Source organism: Rhinolophus sinicus, chromosome 6, assembly GCF_057876585.1.
Source record: "Rhinolophus sinicus isolate RSI-liver-muscle chromosome 6, RSI-T2T, whole genome shotgun sequence".
NCBI lineage: Eukaryota > Metazoa > Chordata > Mammalia > Chiroptera > Rhinolophidae > Rhinolophus > Rhinolophus sinicus.
The window spans coordinates 68,087,169-68,107,500 of record NC_142506.1 but is presented as its reverse complement, the minus strand read 5'-3'; the positions used below and the strand labels follow the sequence as shown (position 1 = coordinate 68,107,500).

The 20,332-nt window shown below is 46.1% G+C and overlaps 1 protein-coding gene across 6 annotated transcripts in view; it reads right to left on the bottom strand.

Annotated features, from left to right (window-relative positions):
* NR5A2 (nuclear receptor subfamily 5 group A member 2) overlaps positions 1–20,332 on the bottom strand; it is a 105,124-nt gene that overhangs the window by 14,848 nt on the left and 69,944 nt on the right. The window contains exon 7 of one of the 6 annotated variants that reach the window (XM_074317087.2): positions 9,544–9,949. The exons of the other annotated variants lie outside the window; for them this stretch is intronic. Coding sequence (XP_074173188.2) covers positions 9,873–9,949 — 77 coding nt within the window. The 3' untranslated portion in view covers positions 9,544–9,872. Of the gene's footprint in view, positions 1–9,543; positions 9,950–20,332 lie in introns of those variants that run through there. 6 annotated transcript variants of the gene reach the window in all.

The following is a 20,332-nucleotide window of genomic DNA, read 5'->3' as shown; positions in this document are numbered from 1 at the left end:
ATCAGATTGCTCAGGGATATGTATTTGTATGTGAAAGACAGAAAATCTATATTACCAATTCGTTTTGTATTTTTTTAACCACGTGGCAGCGGAAATAACAGGAAAGATTAGTCTAAAAGAGCCTGCAACATTTTGCAAAGAAGCTGCCCTTTAATTTTTGTCGTGTACTCATAGATTTTGCTAAGACCGTGATCATAGTGATACTGAAATGTCTTATATCGGATCATATTTGTTTTATAAAATGCTATGCTCCGTTCTAAGCCCTGCCCAGGAAGGGAACTACGAATGTGTGCTCACCAGGCCTTTTCACAGCCAGGCAGCGTTAATTTACACGTCGGAAAATGTTTATGCAGCTGCGTTGTTGCCAACTCTTGACTATTTAGGGGAGTTATTGATTCTTGCATATCCACAGCTGGGAAAAATGAAAACAAGTGATTTTAAGTCTGTGAACCCTGCACTGCCCAGGGGACCTTAGAGTGAGGAAACTCCTTGAGGTCTCAGTTCCCTTGTCTTTTAAATGCGTTGTAACAGCAGGACAGTGAGTGTGTGGCTTGTTAGGTACCATTAGTTATTGCGTCTTCCAGTAGTGAGAACAGGAAACGTGCCCACCCTCTCCCCACCCCATGTCCCAAGGCCAGCTCAGCTGTGGGGTCTCCTGACCCCCGGGGGTCAGCCGCTTAGACAGAGAGCGGCTCTGGTAAGACATTAGGGATCACGTTAATAATACTCTGAGCTGCTCAGACCCTTCACTGTGCTTCCCGAGAGAGCACCCAGGTCCATGGCTATTCCTGCAGCTGGTGGTGGGGGCGGGGCACCCCGCCTCCTGCCATCTCTTGGGCACTTCCAAACTTCGGTGTCCAGGACATAAGACTCTTCATTCGAGCCTCCTGGTGGCTCAGTGAATATACCCACACCAAGTTCAAGGTCATACCTGCACCACTCCTAGTTTTCCATGTGGCCGTAGGCACTTCAGAATAGCTCTCAGCTCGGAACGGAAAGGACGTAGGGAACAGTTTAAAATTTGATTTCTTGGCTTATCTGTGGATTCCGTGTTGTCCGTAAGTTTCCCGTAACAGAGAAAGTCAGAGGTAACTTTTTAAGTTTCAACTTCGTGAAATTAGATCATAAACTGCAAATCGGCCGTCAACCTGGCAGTGACCAGTCAGTGGTGACGTCAGAGTGGCTGCTTCCCAGAGCAAACTGTGCTGTGGTTGCTCTTTGGCTGAGTAGGAAAAGGGGCTTCCATTCCCCCGGTTGTAAAATAAACACTTCTGCGAAGCATTAAACACGCCTTCAAAACGGATTCTTCAGATGCTTGGCTGTCTTTCTCTCAGTCTACTGTATAATTACTAATAAATGAAAACTATGTAATTTGAGCCTTGTTTTTAACTCTGCGAATGTCATTTGGGTATAGAAATGTTTCCTTTAAAATTCATAAATCCTAGATTGTGTGAGGTGAACAGAGACACTGTTTATTTTTCCTGACACTTTTTCAAAGCAACCAAATTCCTTGTCACCCACCCGCTATCTGACCCAGAGAAGTTCTCACTTCTCTGATTAAAACAGTCTCAGTGGAAAGGATGTCGGTTTCAGGTTTGCAAATATATATGGTCTTGCCACAGCCGACGAAACATTTTCAGTTTGTCAACTTTGGAGCGTTTTTATTTATTATCGATGACCTATCAGCTGATCAAAATACCAGCAAAGGACATGTCTTAAGTGTCTGCCATGCTCGCACCGCCTCATTTAATGCTTGAGAAGCCCATGAGGTGGATGATGGTAGCATCGTCCTCACTCTTCCCACTTCTGTGCTGGTTGGCGGCATTGCAATCCACGTTTGCTCTGAAGTCTGGTCTCTGTGGCTTTAGTCACATCCTGCATCTTGTTGCCGGGGGGCCTGAGGTTTCACTGGGGGTGGAGATGAGGGAGAAAGCTGACAAGAGCACTTCCCTCCGGAAGCTCTGCTGACTCCTGGGCCAGGCTGTGAACACAGAGACGCCTGCAGCCCGGCCTGCAAAGCGGCCCTGAGAGGCTGGGTGTGGAGAAGCATCCATGGGTCCGTGAAATGCAACATCTTTTGAAACTTTGGAAAGAGCTTGTGGCCCCTCAGGAGACCCCAGGAGAGTGGGCGTGCCAGCCAGGCACCTCCGCCCCTGCCCACTGCCTCCCCCAAGCCCCTTTCCTAAAGGTCCTGTTGGAATGGCTGTACCGTGGTCGTTAATGATCGGGTTTCTGCTTCCCAGTGGTGCGCAGCTGTGGGCCCGCCGGGGGTGGGGAAGGGATGGCACTGGTCCTCGGTGTCCTCGTGGCTCTGTGGTGAGTCATGAGGCTTTGTGGTTACCGCTGTGAGCCGAACCACAACAAGGCTTTGCGTGTGGCCAGGCTGGAGGTAGCTAGAGAGGGTGCGTGGCCTCTGCCTGAGTGCACACCCGTCCCTTCCCCGAACGTGTCAGGTGTGAGCACAGCCAGCAGCTAGGCAATCACTCCACCTGTGCGGCTAGTCCTAGAACACGCCCCAAGTACTCATCTGCTCACACACACAGCTCAGGACAGCTGGGTCAGACGTGAAGGGGACACACGTGTGTGCAGGGGCAGCGCCATGGATGGCAGACCCTGCTGGAGCCACGCGGACCAGTGAAAAGCGTGCTGTGAAACATAAGAATACCTAAAGTCATGTTTTCTTAAACAGTTTGCATAAATACTGCAGTAACTGTAGTGGATCACAGAATAATATTTATGCCAGTGCAATTTCAGTGTTTTCTTTTTCTTTTCACATATGAACTTCCTTTACTTTTTTTAATTAGAAAGAAAATTCACATCTGATATGATTAGGGAATGAAATGACTGGTGCATATTTGATTTTCTCTCTCTCCTCCCTCTCCCCGCCTTCCCCCCTCCTGTTTATCTGCTCATGCGTGATTACCTCATTCTCAATTTCTGCTTCAAATGCATTCTCTCACTATTCACATTTTTAAAACATGTTAAACACCGACCACACGTGCAGATGTCTGAGCAGCGGCCTGTCAGGCGGGACGCCTGGTGACTCAATGGGGAATTTGCTGTCACTGTGGGTTTCCCCATTAAAGTGACCGTGCAGGGCTCAGAAGGGCCAGCTTGGAAAGCCATCCTGTGCCGAATGTCCTGCTCCCGGGTTTCCTGCCATCAGGTCACTGACATCTACACAGTGGACATTCTCCCTGGCAGCTCGGGAAGGAAGCACCAGTGTGTTTGGTCTTAAGGATTCAGTTGGTCACGCAGAGATCTCTTTCTCACTCTGCGGGACAAAGTATGTAGACAGAATGCGCTTTTCCTGCCAGATGACAGAACTAAAAAGAGCAGGAGTGTGACAGAGAGGGAAGTGTGGGCTTAGTTCAGAGATTCTGGAGCCGCGCCTGGTTGAAAGCCATCCCAGTGATATCCCATGATCCTCAGCTCCACATCCACTTAGCACAACCACATCTGAAGTCGGTTAAAACAATAAGGAAATACTGCGTGTAAACAGTACGCAAAACACCAACCAGGAAAGTAGCAGAGGAAAGACGCGAAAGTAAGATTGTCATGAGAGATTGGCGTTCCGTGAATTAGTTTTAGTTCTCATTGTAGGGGGTCTTGGCAAGTAAAAAGGCGGCACTGCCCACTGGTTACCAGGGGCAGGAGGGTCGGTCTTTGGGGCAGTGGAGAGGCGAGCGGGACATTGGGATTTCACAGTGGCCTGAGATGCATGTGGCACGGTGAGCTGACCTTCCCACAGCCTGGAGGGCAAGCCTGCTGGGACATCGAACCCTTCAGTAGTGCCCAGGGCTGAACGACAGTTCCTTCTGTCGTCAGAATGTCAAAGGGAAATTTAAATTCTCACGCAATTCCTGGTTGCATAGAAATATGGGGAGGGAAAAAAACAACAACACAGAAGTGGGTGAAAATGTGAAAGAAAATCGAATATTTGAAAAGTTCATCATTGAAATATTCCTCCCCAAACACACCCACTGGAAGAAATGAAACCACTTGCTCAGTTGGACTCCTCAAGATTTTTCAACAGTGTCTGGGGAGGTGTGTGTGTTTGTGCGTCATTGCTGTGATGGTTCCAAAAATATTTTGGTCATTCTTTAAGACTCTTACACGAATGCAAAAATGAACAAGGCATAAGTTTCTACCGTCTCACTAAATGTAGCACCTCTAAAGATAATTTTTATAACTGGGGTCTGGACTTGGGTCCTAATAGTGAACTTTGGAAAACCTTTATGTCAGAAAGTGTGAGTGTGTGTGCACGCGTGTGTGTGTGCACGTGTGTGTATGCACGTGTGTGTACGCATGCCCACGCACATGTGTGTGAATGCTCGTCACTGTACGTATGTTTTGAGATTGGGATTTCAGCAGGATTTATGACTTCATGTGGCTCCGACTCAGGACTTACAGGATCTGCTGAGGAAATCTCTAAGGGGCCCCAGTTGAGCTGAAGAGCTGGAGGAGTCCCCGGCTTTGAGGGTCCAGGGCTAGTGCACACGTTTCGGTTCTCAGCATCTTGATTCCCATGCACTCGCTGGTAGCTAATGTGCTCCCCGAGGCACATGAAGGTATTTGTTGCTTTGCGATCCCCTGCCTTTCTTTTTCCAACATGTGCTTCGAGAGAGTGTTATGTTAGACTGTGTGCCTGTGTTATGTCTAGGTCCTGAATCCTAAGAGTAAGCCTTTGCAGTGGAGCCACAGTCACGTGGTTTTCAGAGCCCCCCTGCGAGGTGGGGTGCTGAGCGCAGCACTGCTGCCCCATTGGCTCCGGGGTAGGGACTTTCTGCTTAGAGTCAGGCTCGTCCACATTAACCTGGTGCTCACGCCCACTGGCCCGATGGCCTCAGGAAGACGAGTGCAAAACAGAACACATGGGACTCACGTCTTGAAGTCCACGTGGGCCACGCTGCTTTCCTTTGGAAAAATGACTGTTCCCTGTCCATTCCCTTTGAGTGGGTTTCCCAGGCTCACCCCTCTTCTGTTTTGAATAAAGTCATGTTTTTTGTTTTTTTAACATTCCCTACAGTTGATTCGTTGGATTCTACAGTTTTTCGTTTCGTCTGGGGAAAACCAGTCACGTGTGGTGCCCCTTCCATGGGAGTGTCTACCAGGCGAGTGCGGCAGTGTGGGGCTCTACTTGATGTACACAGTAAAGAAAGCTCGCTATTGATTTTCCTGTAGCTGCTTGTAACTATTATAGTTGATACATCAATAGAAAAGGAAAGCACAATGTTTCACGGGCGGCAGAAAATCAGAGAATACATGATGCTGACAGTACATCACGGCACAATCTTAGGAATTGATAGATGGTTCCTGCTAACTAGAATCCCATGGCTTTCCTTAAAAAGACTGTCCTATAATCGCCTGCTATGTCCTAACAGACTGACTGCCCAGAACGGTGCTAGCGCACACGAGCCCGTGTGTCATCTTGGACAGAAGGCTCTTTTTCCCTCCGGGGAGGGCCGTGAGGGACCGTTAGGGAGGGGGCTTGCAGTCAGAGCACCGTTTCCCGTCTTGCCTCCTGAAATGTCATCGACTCTAAGAAAGCTTAGAGCGCAGATCACTTCTGAGAATAGCAAACAACAGGGGGAAAAAAAGCTACCATTAATTCTTACCTCCCAAGGGCCGGGAATGAAAAGCAGACAGCTCTTGTGGGACAGGGGCAGTGCGATCCCCTACCTTTCTTTTGTAGGAGAATTTTAGCCTCGGGTCAGAGAAGGTAACTAGGCTGAAAGGACTCACATTCTAGCAGTTTCTGCCTTCTAAAAAGGTACCCAGGGTCCCGTGACTCACGGGTGATGCTCTTATGTGATTAGAGACATGCTCGAAAAATGTTTGGGGCCTCAGAAATGCCTGCATTCTGCTTTTATGGAGCCTTTTAAATATTCTTACATCAATAACTAAGACCGCTATGTTGGTATGATATCTTATTCTCTCTCTCTGTCTCACACACACACACACACACACACACACACACACACATGCACACCTTCCACCACCTTCCCTGAATATGTAACTATATTTATATGCACAGGGCGAACTCTAAAACAATTACGCCTATGCTGTACTTTTAACGTTTAAGCCATTTTACAAGCATCTTGTAATCAGTCCATTCATTACTCGAGCTTTGAGCATTGTTTGAAGCTTGCCCCCATCAAATGTATTAATTATTTAACAAGGGGCCATATTTTTAAGTGGTGCTGATAATCATCCAGGGTTTTACTGCTATAAACAGAGGCATTAAATATAAATGATACTTACTGGTGTCCACGATTGGTTTCATCTTTGCACCAGGAGGCTAGAAAACCAAGCTAGTGATGGATCAACTGGTCTACCCATTAACTCCTTGTATGAATAGCACAATTTCCTATTTCCTAAACTAAGTGTCTACCAAGGGTGACAAAATCAGGTTAGGTTTAGTTTTCCATTTAATTTTGGTTCCCTTTTATATGCTATTCTGGGGATTGAAAGAATTGGGATAGCATAAAGACCAGAGTGTGTAGACAGTGTTTCTGCAAATCACTTGACATGCCTTCTAATCAATGAATGTTCCATCCATCCATCCATCCATCCTGTGCTGCTTGAACACCTACTATGTGCCAAGCTTTGGTGTGTAGACTTCAAACAAGTGGTACAAACCATGGCACTTGGTTTCAATATGGCAATTGCTACATGGAAGTATGAAAATGCCATAGGGGAGGCAAGCAGGTGTCTTCAAAGAGACAAGATGTGGATAGGCCCTAAATGATCCATGAGTGCGTGTGTGTGTGTGTGTGTGTGGTGAGTGTCAGTACTGGGGATTGAAGGATGTTATGATCTTTGGAAAGAGAAAAGATCCATTGGACTTCAGTCTAGATGTCTCAGTGAGTTCACATTTTGCTGCACCCTTTCTGTTTCAGACATATCAACAACAGAAATATATAAAGTGAGAGCAAACGACATAGCTAGGCTCAAAACCAGTATCACGATCTCTGTTGGAAACAGAACAGAAATGTAGAGAAGGGGCCTTGGCCGAAATGGTGAACAGTAGTGGGGTTCAGCTTCTGCACGGTGATGGGATCAGGCATTCAGAGTTAGGCCCTGTATGGAGTCAAGGCATGGCACAGGCTGGGCCCCCACTCCTTTTATAAAAGGAGGCCACCAAGAAAAACAAAAGAAAAGAAACTGTTCCAAATTTACAACTCAAGTTACGGGTGCTATTTTGGTAAGCTTTGGAACTAGAAAAGGAAGTAAGGCAAAAACGTGTCCCTAGACTTGGTCTTCCACTGTCTGTCAGTGGAGCTGAGCTATCACCAAAGTCACCACAATGCAGAGGCCTACATGTCGTTATCAGACCTGGCTCTGAACGTAGGATCTTGTAGAGCTGGATGGAAGGAAAGAGAGGCAGGAACAATGATCACCACACACAAAAAAATCTCACTCAAAATGTCTACTAATCATAATGTGAAAAATCTCGAAGATGTATATTGCTAAGAAAAAGCCAACAAAATTCACACATCAGTTCACTGCAGAAGAAATTGTATGTGGAGGAATTGGATGAAAACTCCAAAATTCATTTGCTTAGAGTGTTCAAGAGATAAATAAAGGGATGCTGTTCATTAAAAAAAAGTAAAAAAGAAACAAAGTAGGCAAACATTAAACACTAATAGGTATATATGAAAAACAACCTATTAGAAATATTTAAAACAAAAAAATAGTTATTCAGATGAAACTTTTAATTGATGGGATACATGCTAGACTAGATATAGTTGACGAGGGAATTAGAAGATGTCACTAGCACAATGCAGCACAGTAAGAAGAGGAGCAAAGGTGTAAAAAAGAGAGGCCTAGATGATAGATTGAGAGACTCTAACATGTCTAGTAGGGGTTAGCAGAAGGGGTGACATAGAATTAATATATGAAAAGAGAATGCTGAGAATTTTCCAGTATCCTCTGATTGAATGTGCACTTCCTGTATAAATCTATACTTAGACACCTTGTCTTGAAAGTATGACATCAGCAATGAAGAGAAAACCTTAAAAGTTATCAGGGAGGAAAGGTAGTAGACTTCTGAGAGCCTTCTCAAGTGTTGAGAGATGAACTTGCCAACCTAAAGTTTTATATCCAACTAAAGTATCATTCAAGATGAAGGAAAATTTAAAACATTTTAAAATGTACAAAGCCTGGGATGGTTTACCAGTAAACAGATCAAACCTCACCTCTTAGAATATAGATTATAAATATGCTTTTGTTGCATGGGTGAAACAAGTGTGTTCTTGGGCATTTATCCCAGAGAAATGGAAACATGTCTGCACAAAGCCCAGTACATGATATTCATAGCAGCTTGATTGTAATAGCCCTAAACTGAGAGAACTCAAATGTCCTTCAGCAGATGAATAGTTAAACAACCTGTAGTACATCTACACCGTGGAATACTATGCAGCTGTAAAAAGCAGCCAACTCAGGGATGGATCGCAAGGGAATTTTATTGAGTGAAAATAGTCAGTCCCTAAAGGTTACAAACTGTCTAATTGTATTTATATTAACATTCCTGAAATAGCAAAGTTACAGAGACGGAGAGCAGGGGTTAGTGGATGAAGAGGGGGAAGAGTCAGGAGTGGCCAGAGTTACATGAATGTAACTGTGGCTGTGGTGATGGAGAGTTCTATATCACGACTGTGTTGGTGCTTGTGCAAATCTACACAAGTGACAATTTCAGGACCCACACACGGAGATGAGTACGTGTAAAACTAGTGAGATTATTAAACTGAATGAGCTGTGTGGTGTGGGCCAACGTCATTTTCCTGGTTTCTATATTAACCGTAGTGGTACAAGATGCTGGCCTTGGGGACACTGGATGATAGTGTGTGGGACCCCCCCTCCCTATATGACCTTTCTTGTAACTTCCTGTAAATCTATAGTGTTCTCAAAATTAAAAGTTAAAGAGGTTATAGACGGGATCAAAACAAACCAAAGTCCAGCCACAGACTAGTCATGTTGCTCACAGGAAACCCAGCTACATCCCAGAGACGCAAGAAACTCCACTGAATCCACTGAACAGTTGGTTATTATTAAAGGTAATAATCAGAGATATTATTAAAGCTGATAAAACTCTCTTAATATCAGACAAAGCATATTCTAAGATAAAAGCACTAAACGGGAAAAAAGAGGGGCACTATAGTGATATAAGAAACAAACCACCAAGAAAATATAACAAAATTGTCAATAATAATATTAACAAATAAAACTGGGCACTTAACACATGACACATTTACAAAATTTAAGTAAATAGCACATCACAAAGGAAGTCCTAATGTATTTCAAAGAATCAATACGTGTAACCTCATACTGTGCTTCCCGGAAAAGAAGACCTAGCCAGATAATCAGCTCTAATGTGGCTTTTGGAGCAAAATTTAATATATGACCTGGGCTTACATAAATTTACTATATTACTTATATAATTTACTGTATTAGAGTAAAATAAGACCAGGTCTTATATTAATTTTTGCTCCAAAAGATGCATTAGAGCTGATTGTCCGGCTAGGACTTATTTTCAGGGAAACATGGTAATGCCATCAATTTAGAATCCAAAAATGGAAAGATAGTCAAGACACCCATTTATTTTGAAAAATGTAAAACCCACTGTTAAATAAATCATGGATTGAAAACCAGATCACCGTAGAGATCACGAAATATTTAGAACGGATATAGTTGTCCGTGATGTTTCCCACTCTTAGGGTGGACACTCGGATACACACTGTGGTGTGAGTGGGGCCCCTGCACTTCTGTGGGGTGGTGTGCAGAACCCTGCAGCAGGCCGGCTGTCACACAAAGTCCCCCACATCAAATCTTCTGCAGATGTCACTATGGCAGTGCCAAGCTGCAACTTTCTAACACCAATGTTTCCATGAAAAATAACTGAGATGTATGGCTGAAAATAGGTGAACTGAATGTCCAACTGAAGTCACTAGAATAAGAACAAAATGATAAAGACGAGAGTAAGATTTACTGAAATATAAGGCAAAGAAAAAATAAGGATCCCCAAGACCTACAGCTTTTTTTCTTTTCTTTCTTTTTTTTTTAAGAAAGCTAATAAATAGGCAAAGCTTTTCATAGTAAATTGTGAGACTTCATAAGTTTTCCCATTGAAGATGAGTAAGACAAGAGTGCTTGTTTTCCATGGCTTCAACTCAACATTGTCTAGTCAATAAAATAAGACAAGAAAAGGAAATCAGAAAGGCAAGAGATAAGTCTGCATTTATCTGCAGACTATGATCGCCTATATGGAAGACAAAATACAAAAAAAAAAAAAAGCCATTTCAAATGAGGGAATTTAATAAGTTTGTTAAATACATGTTCAATATGAAAAACTCAGTTACACGTACATTAACCAGTTAGAAAATATAAGGGAAAACGTTTACATTCACAATAACAACCAACTCTAAAGAAGCTAGACTAAATCAATAATGAGTGATGTACCCTGAGGAGAAAATCGCAAGGCATTACTGAAAGACCCCGAAGTTCACCTGACTAGAGGAAAGATAAACTATGTTCACGGATGGGAAGGGCTCAGTTCTGTAAAGATCACCATTCTCCCCAAAATAATCTCTAAATGCAAAGTCATTCTATTCAAAACCTCGGCCAGGTTCTTGGGGGAATTACAGCAAGCCAGTCCTAAAATAACTGACACGGAAAAGCAAAAACATAAGGACAGTTACGACTATTTTGAAAGAAAAAGTAGAGGGACTGCTCGACCAGATATCAAGGTTTTATTATAAGAATACTTAAAACCCGTGGAATTAGCAGTGTGATGACCAGAGATTCCAAGGGAACACAACAGGAAGTCCAGAAAGAGACCCACAATAGGCAGATCTACAACATGTGAGAAGGGCAGCATGACAAATAGTGGGAAAGACAAGCTATTCGACCCTTAAGGCTAGGACTGACCACCTGTAAGGAAAATAAAGTACGGCAGGATAAAAGCTAGCTGTCTGCCTCACACAGCACGCACAAGTGTGCATTCGGGGTGTATTAAAAGATCTAAATATGAGAAGACAGGTTGTAATATATTTGGGAAAAAGCTAAAGAAGAATGAATTTTATGACTTCAAAGGTAGGGAAGGAGTTCTTTAAAAAGCTACAAGGAAGCAAACGCCGTAGAGGGAAATATGGATGAATATGGCTGCGTCTGGGAAAGGAAAGACACATAAATAAAGTGAAAGGAAAAGCCAAACCAATCTGATCTCAAGAGGGACCTTCAGATCAATAAAGAAAGGCCCAGGTGCCAGTGGGCAAAGGACGTGAACAGGTACTTCAGAGAAACGTAAAAAGATTCCTAGTCTCACACATCATCTGAATGCAAATGGAAATCTAATAAATATAGAAATTCAGTTATGGTGCTGGTGGTAAGGAGAATGGGAATTCTCAGTCACCGTGGCCGGGACTGCAGTGTGGTACAGCTACGTGGAGAACAATATGGCAATTTCTAGAATTGAGAAGGATGGCCCAGCAATATATGCACGGAAGACATAGAAAAAACGTTCCCTTAGCCCTGTTTGTAATAAATACCCATCAACTGGAGAACGAATGCATGAATCATGGGGCACATTAAATAACGAAATACTATGTGTCAGTGAAAATGATGACCCAGCCTCTGGATTTCTTCAGGATTCCAGAGCTACAAGAATCAAAATAGAAATCTGGAGGGAAAAGGGTCAAGTAAGATGTTTTTCAATCCCGAAGGCCTTATTCTTCTGTAAGATCAGAACAAGCTTCTGCAGCTACGTCTCTGGGAAAGGAAGTTCCTTGAAGTTATAATTAGAAAGGATACTGTTACAATATCCACGGGCCCGATGCTTTTGCTATGAGTTGTCCTGGACGGGCGCCAGCACATGTGGCTCTCCAACTTGCCCTCCAATTTTGTGGAACCAGCAGGAACAATGACTTGGTTTTTAATTTTAAAAGAAATTGCTAATTCCTGAAACGCTATCCTGACTACGAGTACCAGGAATACATTAAAGATTTTACGATGAAACGTTTATTTAGGTATTCTTAAGATACTTAGAAATATGCACAAATTCATCTTTGAAGCCCCTATCCTCCCACTCGACGCAGTCCAGTCCTTTGAGTTTGAAACTGGTCATACGAGGAAAAGGGAGACTCTGAAGACGCCAGCCTAAGAATGTCTGCCAAATTGCCAGATTCTGTTCACAGCAAAGACTCCTAAGAGGGCAGGAATGTGGGCCCCAGAAGCTCCTTCCCAGCGGAAGGGAAACCTGCCTAGAATCAGCAGGTCCGCTGATACAAACCCTATAACCTCAGCGGCACTTCTGACTTCGCACACAAAACCTGCACCCCCGTTCCCCAAATCGGTAAATCGAAGCAGCCCTGGAGGAACTCACACTTGGCAGCCTGGAGGGGATGCTGGTGAAGGGGCACGGCTTACCATGACGAGGGTAACTGTCGAGAAGGATCTAGAAGAATCAGCTTTCCTCCAGATTCCTGACCGGCCGCCTCAGAATAGGCTGTCATCATCATAACCGACAGGCATCTGTGCAGTGCCTGATGGTTTACAATTAGTCTTTTCACCCAGTAAGCAGCAGTCGGGTAGAGAAATCTGGAGCGAGCAGCTCTCCGTCCCACCACGTTCTTGGGCGTCGGTGTGACTGATCTCAGGGAAGGGGGGTGACAGGAATGGCTAACGATGCTTGTCTGCTAGGCTCTGCTGTGCGGTCCTGTGGAAGGCGGGCCAGCCGTTCTCTCTGATGCCCTAAGGAAGCAGTAGCACGTCTGGGAGTGAGACTGCAGACTGAGAAGGGGGCTGGCGTTGGAGTTGGGGGCCGGTGAGCGGGGGGGCCGGTGAGTGGGGGTTCGATGAATGGCGGTTGGTGAGTGGGGTTTGGTAAGTGGCGGCCAGTGAGTGGGGTCCGGTGAGCGGGGGCTACGCTCACGCGAGACTCGGCGGCGAAGCCGTTCGGTTGGGGCACTGCTGACCCGCCTCGTGGCCAGGAAACATCCAGGTCTAACTCCGAGAGCCAGGCAGCAGCAGAGTGTCACTGATGGTGGGTGTCCTTGCTCGTGCTGCTTTCCTGTGTCAGTCCCAGTATTTCAGCTCAAGCCTTGCTCTGCGTGGCCGTGGACAAGTCACCTAATCTCTTTGAGTCACCACGTCCTTATCCAGAAACGAGAGGTGGTGGCACTTGGCAATGTCGCGGGTTCTTTTCTGCAGGAATTCTAGGGTTTGGTGTCTCTTTAGGGCTGAGGGCAAAGTGTCAGAAATCTGGGCACTCGGGGCAGGGCCCCTGCCAGGGCTCCCGCATGTGACCCCTGCCATTTCCCAGCTCTTCATGCCTCTGATTGCAGCCAAACTGTGTAAGGTGAAGGGTGGGAAAGGCGTGTGCATGACACCACAGGTCTGATGAGGCTCACACGTGTGCGATGCTTGTTGGCTCAGTGGGAAGCCAAGCGGTACCAGCACGTCATGTGGGTGTGTGAAGGCGGGTGGCGTTTCGGACTCCTGGCTGGGTGCACGGTGCCCTTTGGGGATCAGGGTCCCCAGGGCGCATCGTGTGGTTCTGACTGTACTGAGGCCTTTCCTTGTCTCGGGCAAGACTGTCCGTTGCCAGTTCACACATGCCTGCACGGCGGCTTCGCACACGGCAGCTGTTGGTAGAGTTCGTGGAACTGACTGTTTCAAAGCGAGGAAGGGCCTCTGATGCCCGTGTGTGTTCTGGGCGCCTGGCTTGAGTTGCTCTGTCTGGAAGTGAACCTTCTTCCGCAAGCAGCCAGAAGGTGAGATTGGGGTGCCTGGGTCTTAGCAGTGAGCCAGGAGGGGGGGCTAAGGCGTGGCCCAGCTGGGAGGCCGGGGGAGGCTGCTTTCTAGAACCGGCCCTGGTCGTCCAGAGTGAGCTGGTGTGCAGGCCCTGAGAGTCCATGCCAACCAACCAACCAGCGTCTTCTGCGTGGGGACTAAGAGGCTGCTTGTTCACATGGCGGCGGGCGCTGCTTAAAGCCGAGGAGCGTCCAGCGCAGGGCTGTGCTCTCTTGTTTTGCCTGTTGGTTCCTCCCAGTGTGCCAGGCCACCCATCTCTGAGAAGGCATCTCACGGAAGAGCCGCAGTTGGCCCGATGGCAGCCTTAGTATTAACACCTCAAAAATCATAAATACTTTTAGGCGTGAGCTCTTCAGAAATATGCCCAAGTGAAGGCTGTCTGGGCCATTCTGTGCCTGTGCCCGCAGGTAACAGACGAGAATCACTTCTCCGTGGCTGTCAACACATATTGATTAAGTCCCAACCTCGAACTCCTGAGTGAATTATATCTGTTCTCGCTAAACTGCTCTGCTCACTGAAAGAAGAAAAATCCACACAACACCTATTACCCCGCATTTAATTCAGACAGTCATCAACTCTCTGTGCCGTCACTCGCTCCTGCCAGCTCTCTGGTGTAAATATTGAGCGGTGACATCTGCCGAGTGCTGATCGGAGCTTCCTGAATGTCACCAGATGATACACGCGGAAGGAAGTGCTCTTTTCCAGCATGACTGTCGGCTGCACACCTGTGAGTCACTGCTGTGACGATGGCATGGTCACTCCAGTGTCCAGCGAGGGTTCTTCCGAATTAGAATGTATCATGTGCAAGAGCGTAAAAACGGAGAGGGCGCTGTCGTGGGAACCCAGGGATGTCTCATGTGACCACATGAGGAACGCTTTACCCAGCACACTGGGTGAAAGGTGTGGGGTGGACGCTCTCCACCACTAAACTTTGTGAGCCAGTCAGTGTGAGTGTGTGTGAGTATGTGTGTGAGTGTGTGTGTGAGTGCGAGTGTGTGCGAGTTCGTGTGTGCATGAGTGTGTGAGTGTGTGAGTATATGTGTGAGTGGCACGCTTACGGACCAAAGGCTTACTATTCCCCCGTGGCCTCGTCGTCCCTTATTAAACGAGACGTGAGGTCTCCAGTTGCTGTCCAATTCTGTGCCCACATCCACAGCCATGAGACCTGTGCGTTTAGAAAACCTGGTGAGGCCCCCAGTGAGTGCTTGGGCTGCCACTCAGGTCGCGAAGCCCGGCTGCCGACGTTCAGTCACTGCAGGGAGCTGACAGTGCGCCGGGGGCAGGACGACACTGGCGATGTAGGTGGAGGGAAAACGAGGCACCGATCTCTATGGAAATGCCAAAGCAGAGGACGCACTGGGCAAAAGCGCTATAAGGAAAAGCTGCCAGCATAAGCTGATTGGAAAACTACTCACGGAAAATAAATTCGCGTTACCCCCAGGGCCACCCTCCCCACGCTACCAGCTAGGAAACGGCGCGGTTTTATTCACCATCAACAACCTCAGCCTCACGTGGCACGAGCAGTCCCGGTGGGACTCCAGCGAGGGGCACGGGTCTGCCTGGGGGTCGCGTTGGCTGATTTGCCCCCTGCCCCCCACGAGCTTCGTCCTCCTATACACACTGGGGCTCCTCTTTTTCCACGTTAGGGTTCTCAAGGCCGATGAGCACCAAAGAGGAAGAGAACGACCATTGAGTTGCTTGTGTTGACTTTCTCCTTGTCACATCACCAGTTCACATAGATGATACAACAGACATGCGAGTCAGGAAAGCGGATGATCACTGAGCGTCCCTGCAGCTCAGCGAGTGGCCCAATGCCAACGCCAGACCTACGAGGGAGCGATAAACTCAAAGGTTCCAAGAGTATGAGGCAAATGCTTTCTACGAGCTCTCGGAAGCCCCGCAACCCAGAGTTCACACAGCCATAACCACGGACAGACTAACACAACTGAGGCTGAGTAGCCAAGGGAAGGAAGATGCTTTACAGTTACTCAGTATATTTGCTAAAGATTGGAAATTCATGTCAAGTGGTTCCTCATTTCTACCCAAGGGAGGCTGGGTCCTGAGATGGTCGTCCTAATTTCCCACCTCACTGGGTCCACACAGGTGGTGCCTTAGGATGTATGCATGTATGTATGTAGTATGTATGTATGTATGTAGTATCTAAAAGTACTGACTGATGAGGTCAGTTGTCCCGGAACAGGAGAGAAAACATGGACCTCTGTTGGGGTTGTTAGTTCTAGACCAGCCTCTGAGAAGAGGTTGGATGACTTGCCTAGTTTCGTTTCTTCATCTATGAAATGGGAGGGAGGCCATCTCTTGGGGCCCTTCCCTGTGAGAGACAGGCTAAGGGATTTACTCACCTGAAGGTAGTTTATTATTAACCTCCTGGAAGAAAAGCACTTCCGCTACTTGCTCGTAGCGCTCATTTTGGCACATGACACTCTGAGTGTCACAAATTCAAACAGAACCTAGATACTTGTCGTCAGTACTTAATTCTACCTATTATCTTGTTCACAAAGAGGGTTCTGTTTAGTCTCTTTGTCCTTCTAAGAATCCCCGTCACCACGTGAAGCCTTGATACACATCCTTACCGTCTAAAGTGAAAATGTCAAATGCTCTGCTGTTTATCCACAGGATCTACGTACTAGCCTCCCTTTCTTCAATTTTTGTGCCCGTATTTTTTTTTCCACTAATTTTCCCAGTTCCCATTACTTTTTTTTTTTTTTTTAACCTAACAGCGTTCTTTCATTCACAAATGCAATAAACATATCTGAGAAACCTACATGACCTCGGGTAGTTTGGAAGGAGCAGAGTTGCTCCTGAGAATGTGGGGACACCCGGAGCCCCCCGGTCAGTGTGAGGCTCTGTGAGCTGAACGCCACAGTGGGCAAGAGGGGAAAGTCATGCTCTGCCGTAGGAATTCCTCGTTCTCTTTTTCCAAAGTACGGTTATAAGGACCTGCAGGACAAAGGACCCATCCATTTTCCAAATCCTTTCCAACTTGTAAGTCCAGTCGCACCGACACTGTTTCATTCTAGGACGTTCCAGCAGTTGCTTGGCACATCGTTTACATTTAAGATGAGGTGGTTGACTCCTTTTAGGTAGGCATGTGGGGTCTGGCACCGCCGAGGGCCTGAACCAACCCTGGGATGAAGCAAACAACCCTCCCATCAGCTTTGCCCTTGGGTGACGCCCTGGCATGTTCAGGGCTTCTCCACAGAGGGGGCTCAGATGGCAGTTTGATGAGGGCATCTAATGGGCACCGCGTTTCCCAGTTGAGACATCCCTGAGATAAGCACACCCAAGCTCCCTGGGTGTCTGCTTCTAGGGGGAGGATCTTACCTGGGGTAATCGACGCCATGTTCAAAATTTGGAATTCACTGTGCGGCAATATGATGAATAGAGACCTGAGTGTCCGTTTTACTGTAAATAGGCTCTGTCAGCACCAAGACGTTGCCTCAGCTGCTGTCGCTTAATGTGGGCTGAAAACCTGTGCTCTTGGAGTAGACGTGCATTTATCACCTGCTTTTAGCCATCCACAGTCTTTCTAATCTTTCTGCAAGTTCGCTTTGCCCGAGAGCTTATACACGAAAGTCTCTGCCCACACACCGGAAAAGTGCAGAATGGTGCCAGGGCCGAGATGGCTTTGCATAGGCATCTGTCAGAGTGTTCTCAGAAAACTAAGCTGCACTCGAGAGGTGCCATTTATGCTAAACTGCCTCCTATGACACGCACAAACTGCTCCGGTGAAGGGCTTGCGTCTGTTTTATCAGAAGCAGTTGCTAAGTCCCCACTGTGTACCAATGTGCTCGAAGCCTGGGCTACAGAGAAAAGGAAGGGCCAGTTTCCAACCCCAGCTGAGATTCAGCTAGAACAGGCCTCCTGCACAGACACACTGGCAGGGCCTGGCAGCATTGTTACCCACGGCGCAGACTTAGCCTAACCGGAGAGACTCGAGGCAAACGTTAGCTCCTTTTTAGGCTGGGGAAATCTCATCAAAGAGAAGAACCATCTCCTTAACTCGGCTAAACATAAAGAAGTATCTTCAGAAATACTGGCTGGCCAGAGAAGAGAATAGCAGAACAAATGGAGGCCATTCCGAGGGCAACTAGGACGCGATGTGCCTCACGTACTCTCTCGCCACCTGGGACGTAACAAGAGTCCAGCAGCATCCAGCCACTGAGTCTCCAGGCTAAACAAACACAAGGGCCAGAGTCACGTCTGAGCTGTCATCGGCCAGTCCCTTGCTGCTCTGAGCCCTGGAGCCTCGGCAATGTCCGTGATGGGCTTGAAGGTGGACTGGCACTATTGGGAGGCCGCAATGGGAGGCCCGGTGACTTCCGCAGCCCTGCACGCGTCTCCCGGAGGGGCAGCGGCGGAGTGCACCTGCCTGTGGAACTCACACCATCACGCTGTCACTGAGGAGCGTGGGCCTCCTCCACACCTGTCCCCTAGGACACTTACTTCTGAAGAGTATGGTGACAGACAGCACATTTCCTTTCATCGGTCACTTGGCTTCCTTTTTAGAAGGAAGTGGGAGGACAAACCAGGAAATAAACGTTTTAGTTTGGCCTCTCTCGAGTCATCAGTTTTAACTGGCCAACTTGGAATATCTCCTCTCCTGCCAAGTTATCAATGGGCTCAAATCTGTTATTTCATAGTTAGGCAAAATAATAACAACAACAACAACATAATAATAATAATAATAATAATAATAATAATAATAATAATAAAAATTTCCCCCAGGATCAAGGAGCTCAAGGCAGGGCTGGGGTCCCAACATATGAGGTTTTAGACTTGGGGGGCTGCAAGGCTCATGCAGGTTTGGGACGGCAGGTACTGACTGGCTTTGGACTTGGGCTTGGCTTTCAGGGTGGTCCTGGGATGATTTCATTACCATCACAGGGAGAGCAGGCATTTGGGCGTGAATCACCCATATACTCGCACAAAATTAATCACCCATATATTGGGTACCTAAGGTTAATCACCCATATACTTGAACAGAATCGCCCCCGTAAAGCCTTGATTATTTATGGTTTCTATGGGGAAAAAGTTTTCCATTCGTAAATTGGAAACTACATGAACTTTACTGCCAGTTACTTATTTCCTGCTTCTTTAAAAATAAACTCCTGGCCCAAAGTCTGTTTACCTCAGATCTGAAAGCCATGCTTTCCTTTCTTCTTTAAACAACAAGTAGGCATCGTTTCAGGGACACTCAGGCCAGTTAGTCATTGTGCCTCAGCTCCTGACATAGCCGACCTTCCTTAAACAAGGGAGCGTGTGGTTGAGGTTGTGAATACCCAGCCCCGTGGTCAGGAAGATAATCTGTGAGGTGCAAAGGGTGAAAGTCCTTCAGACCCCTGCTCCCCCCACCCCTGCCACCCTTCAGTACTGACGGAGAACAGAATAATTTTGAAAAATGATGAAGGACAGATTAAAGCGATGAAAATGAAACATGGCTCATGGTCAATCTCTACCTCTTTCAATGTAATACAGTGACTCAGCTAATTTAAAATACCATTGAAGTGAGATGACCCTCTTTCAGTGTTTTATCACTAAGAGGCCGTAGGATTTCCTACCTCTATATCACCACATTTTTTATTTAATTGCTGATCAAATGTACCGGTCGGAAAGACTAAGCTCTTGCCATAAACCAGAATAATTTGTGAGATTACAGCAAACAGACCCACACTATCTTCCTCTTGATTTTCTAAAAAGACTGTTCTTGGGTAAAAGATGGAGATTTACTTGGATAGAACTTTCCTGTTTCTTGTGGTTAATACGGAAACCACACAGGACCCCATCCTGGCATCATAAAGCTTTGAACACTACATCTATGAAATTCTGTTGTCTTTTTAAATTTTCAGTAACATTTCTTTTCGCTATATTTATCACATTTTCCGAAATATGAAAATGTTCTTTTTATTTTAAATGTTGACTACATTGTGAAAAATTAACTCTGGTTCTATTACTTCAAACTACCCCTTTATTAGCAACAGTTGTGCAATGATGTCAAGAAGAATTTTAGAAGCAAAGTCCCAAATCTGGAGAGTAGACACATCTGTTTTACTTTGCAGTTTGTTTTAGTGCTTTATTTCTTAGGCTATGAATTCACAACTATCTTATAACAGAGGACTAAAGAAAAAACATATGTTGGTAAATCTCATTTCTGCATTTTCTTCATTCAAGGGGAGTTGCGTCCCTCAGCTGTCTGCCAATAAGTAATAAATGGACTTGGCAAAAAGTTTATTTAAGTTGGCTTTACTAAGCCAACAAAATACAGAAATCAAGTATGGGACAGGCAGAAAAATCTGTTCCTTTGAAGTCAATAAAAATCCATCTCCTTAATCCTTTTTTTATTCCAAGCAGTGGTGATTTTTCTCAACTGACTCACTGAGAACCTTGATTTAGCTAATCTGTCTTGCTTAGTTATCTTTCTTCTCCAAAGCTTTCCTAAAGAAGCATCCTTTCCCCTTGACAACCATCATCTTTTAGATGTGCCTCATGGTTATAAACACTT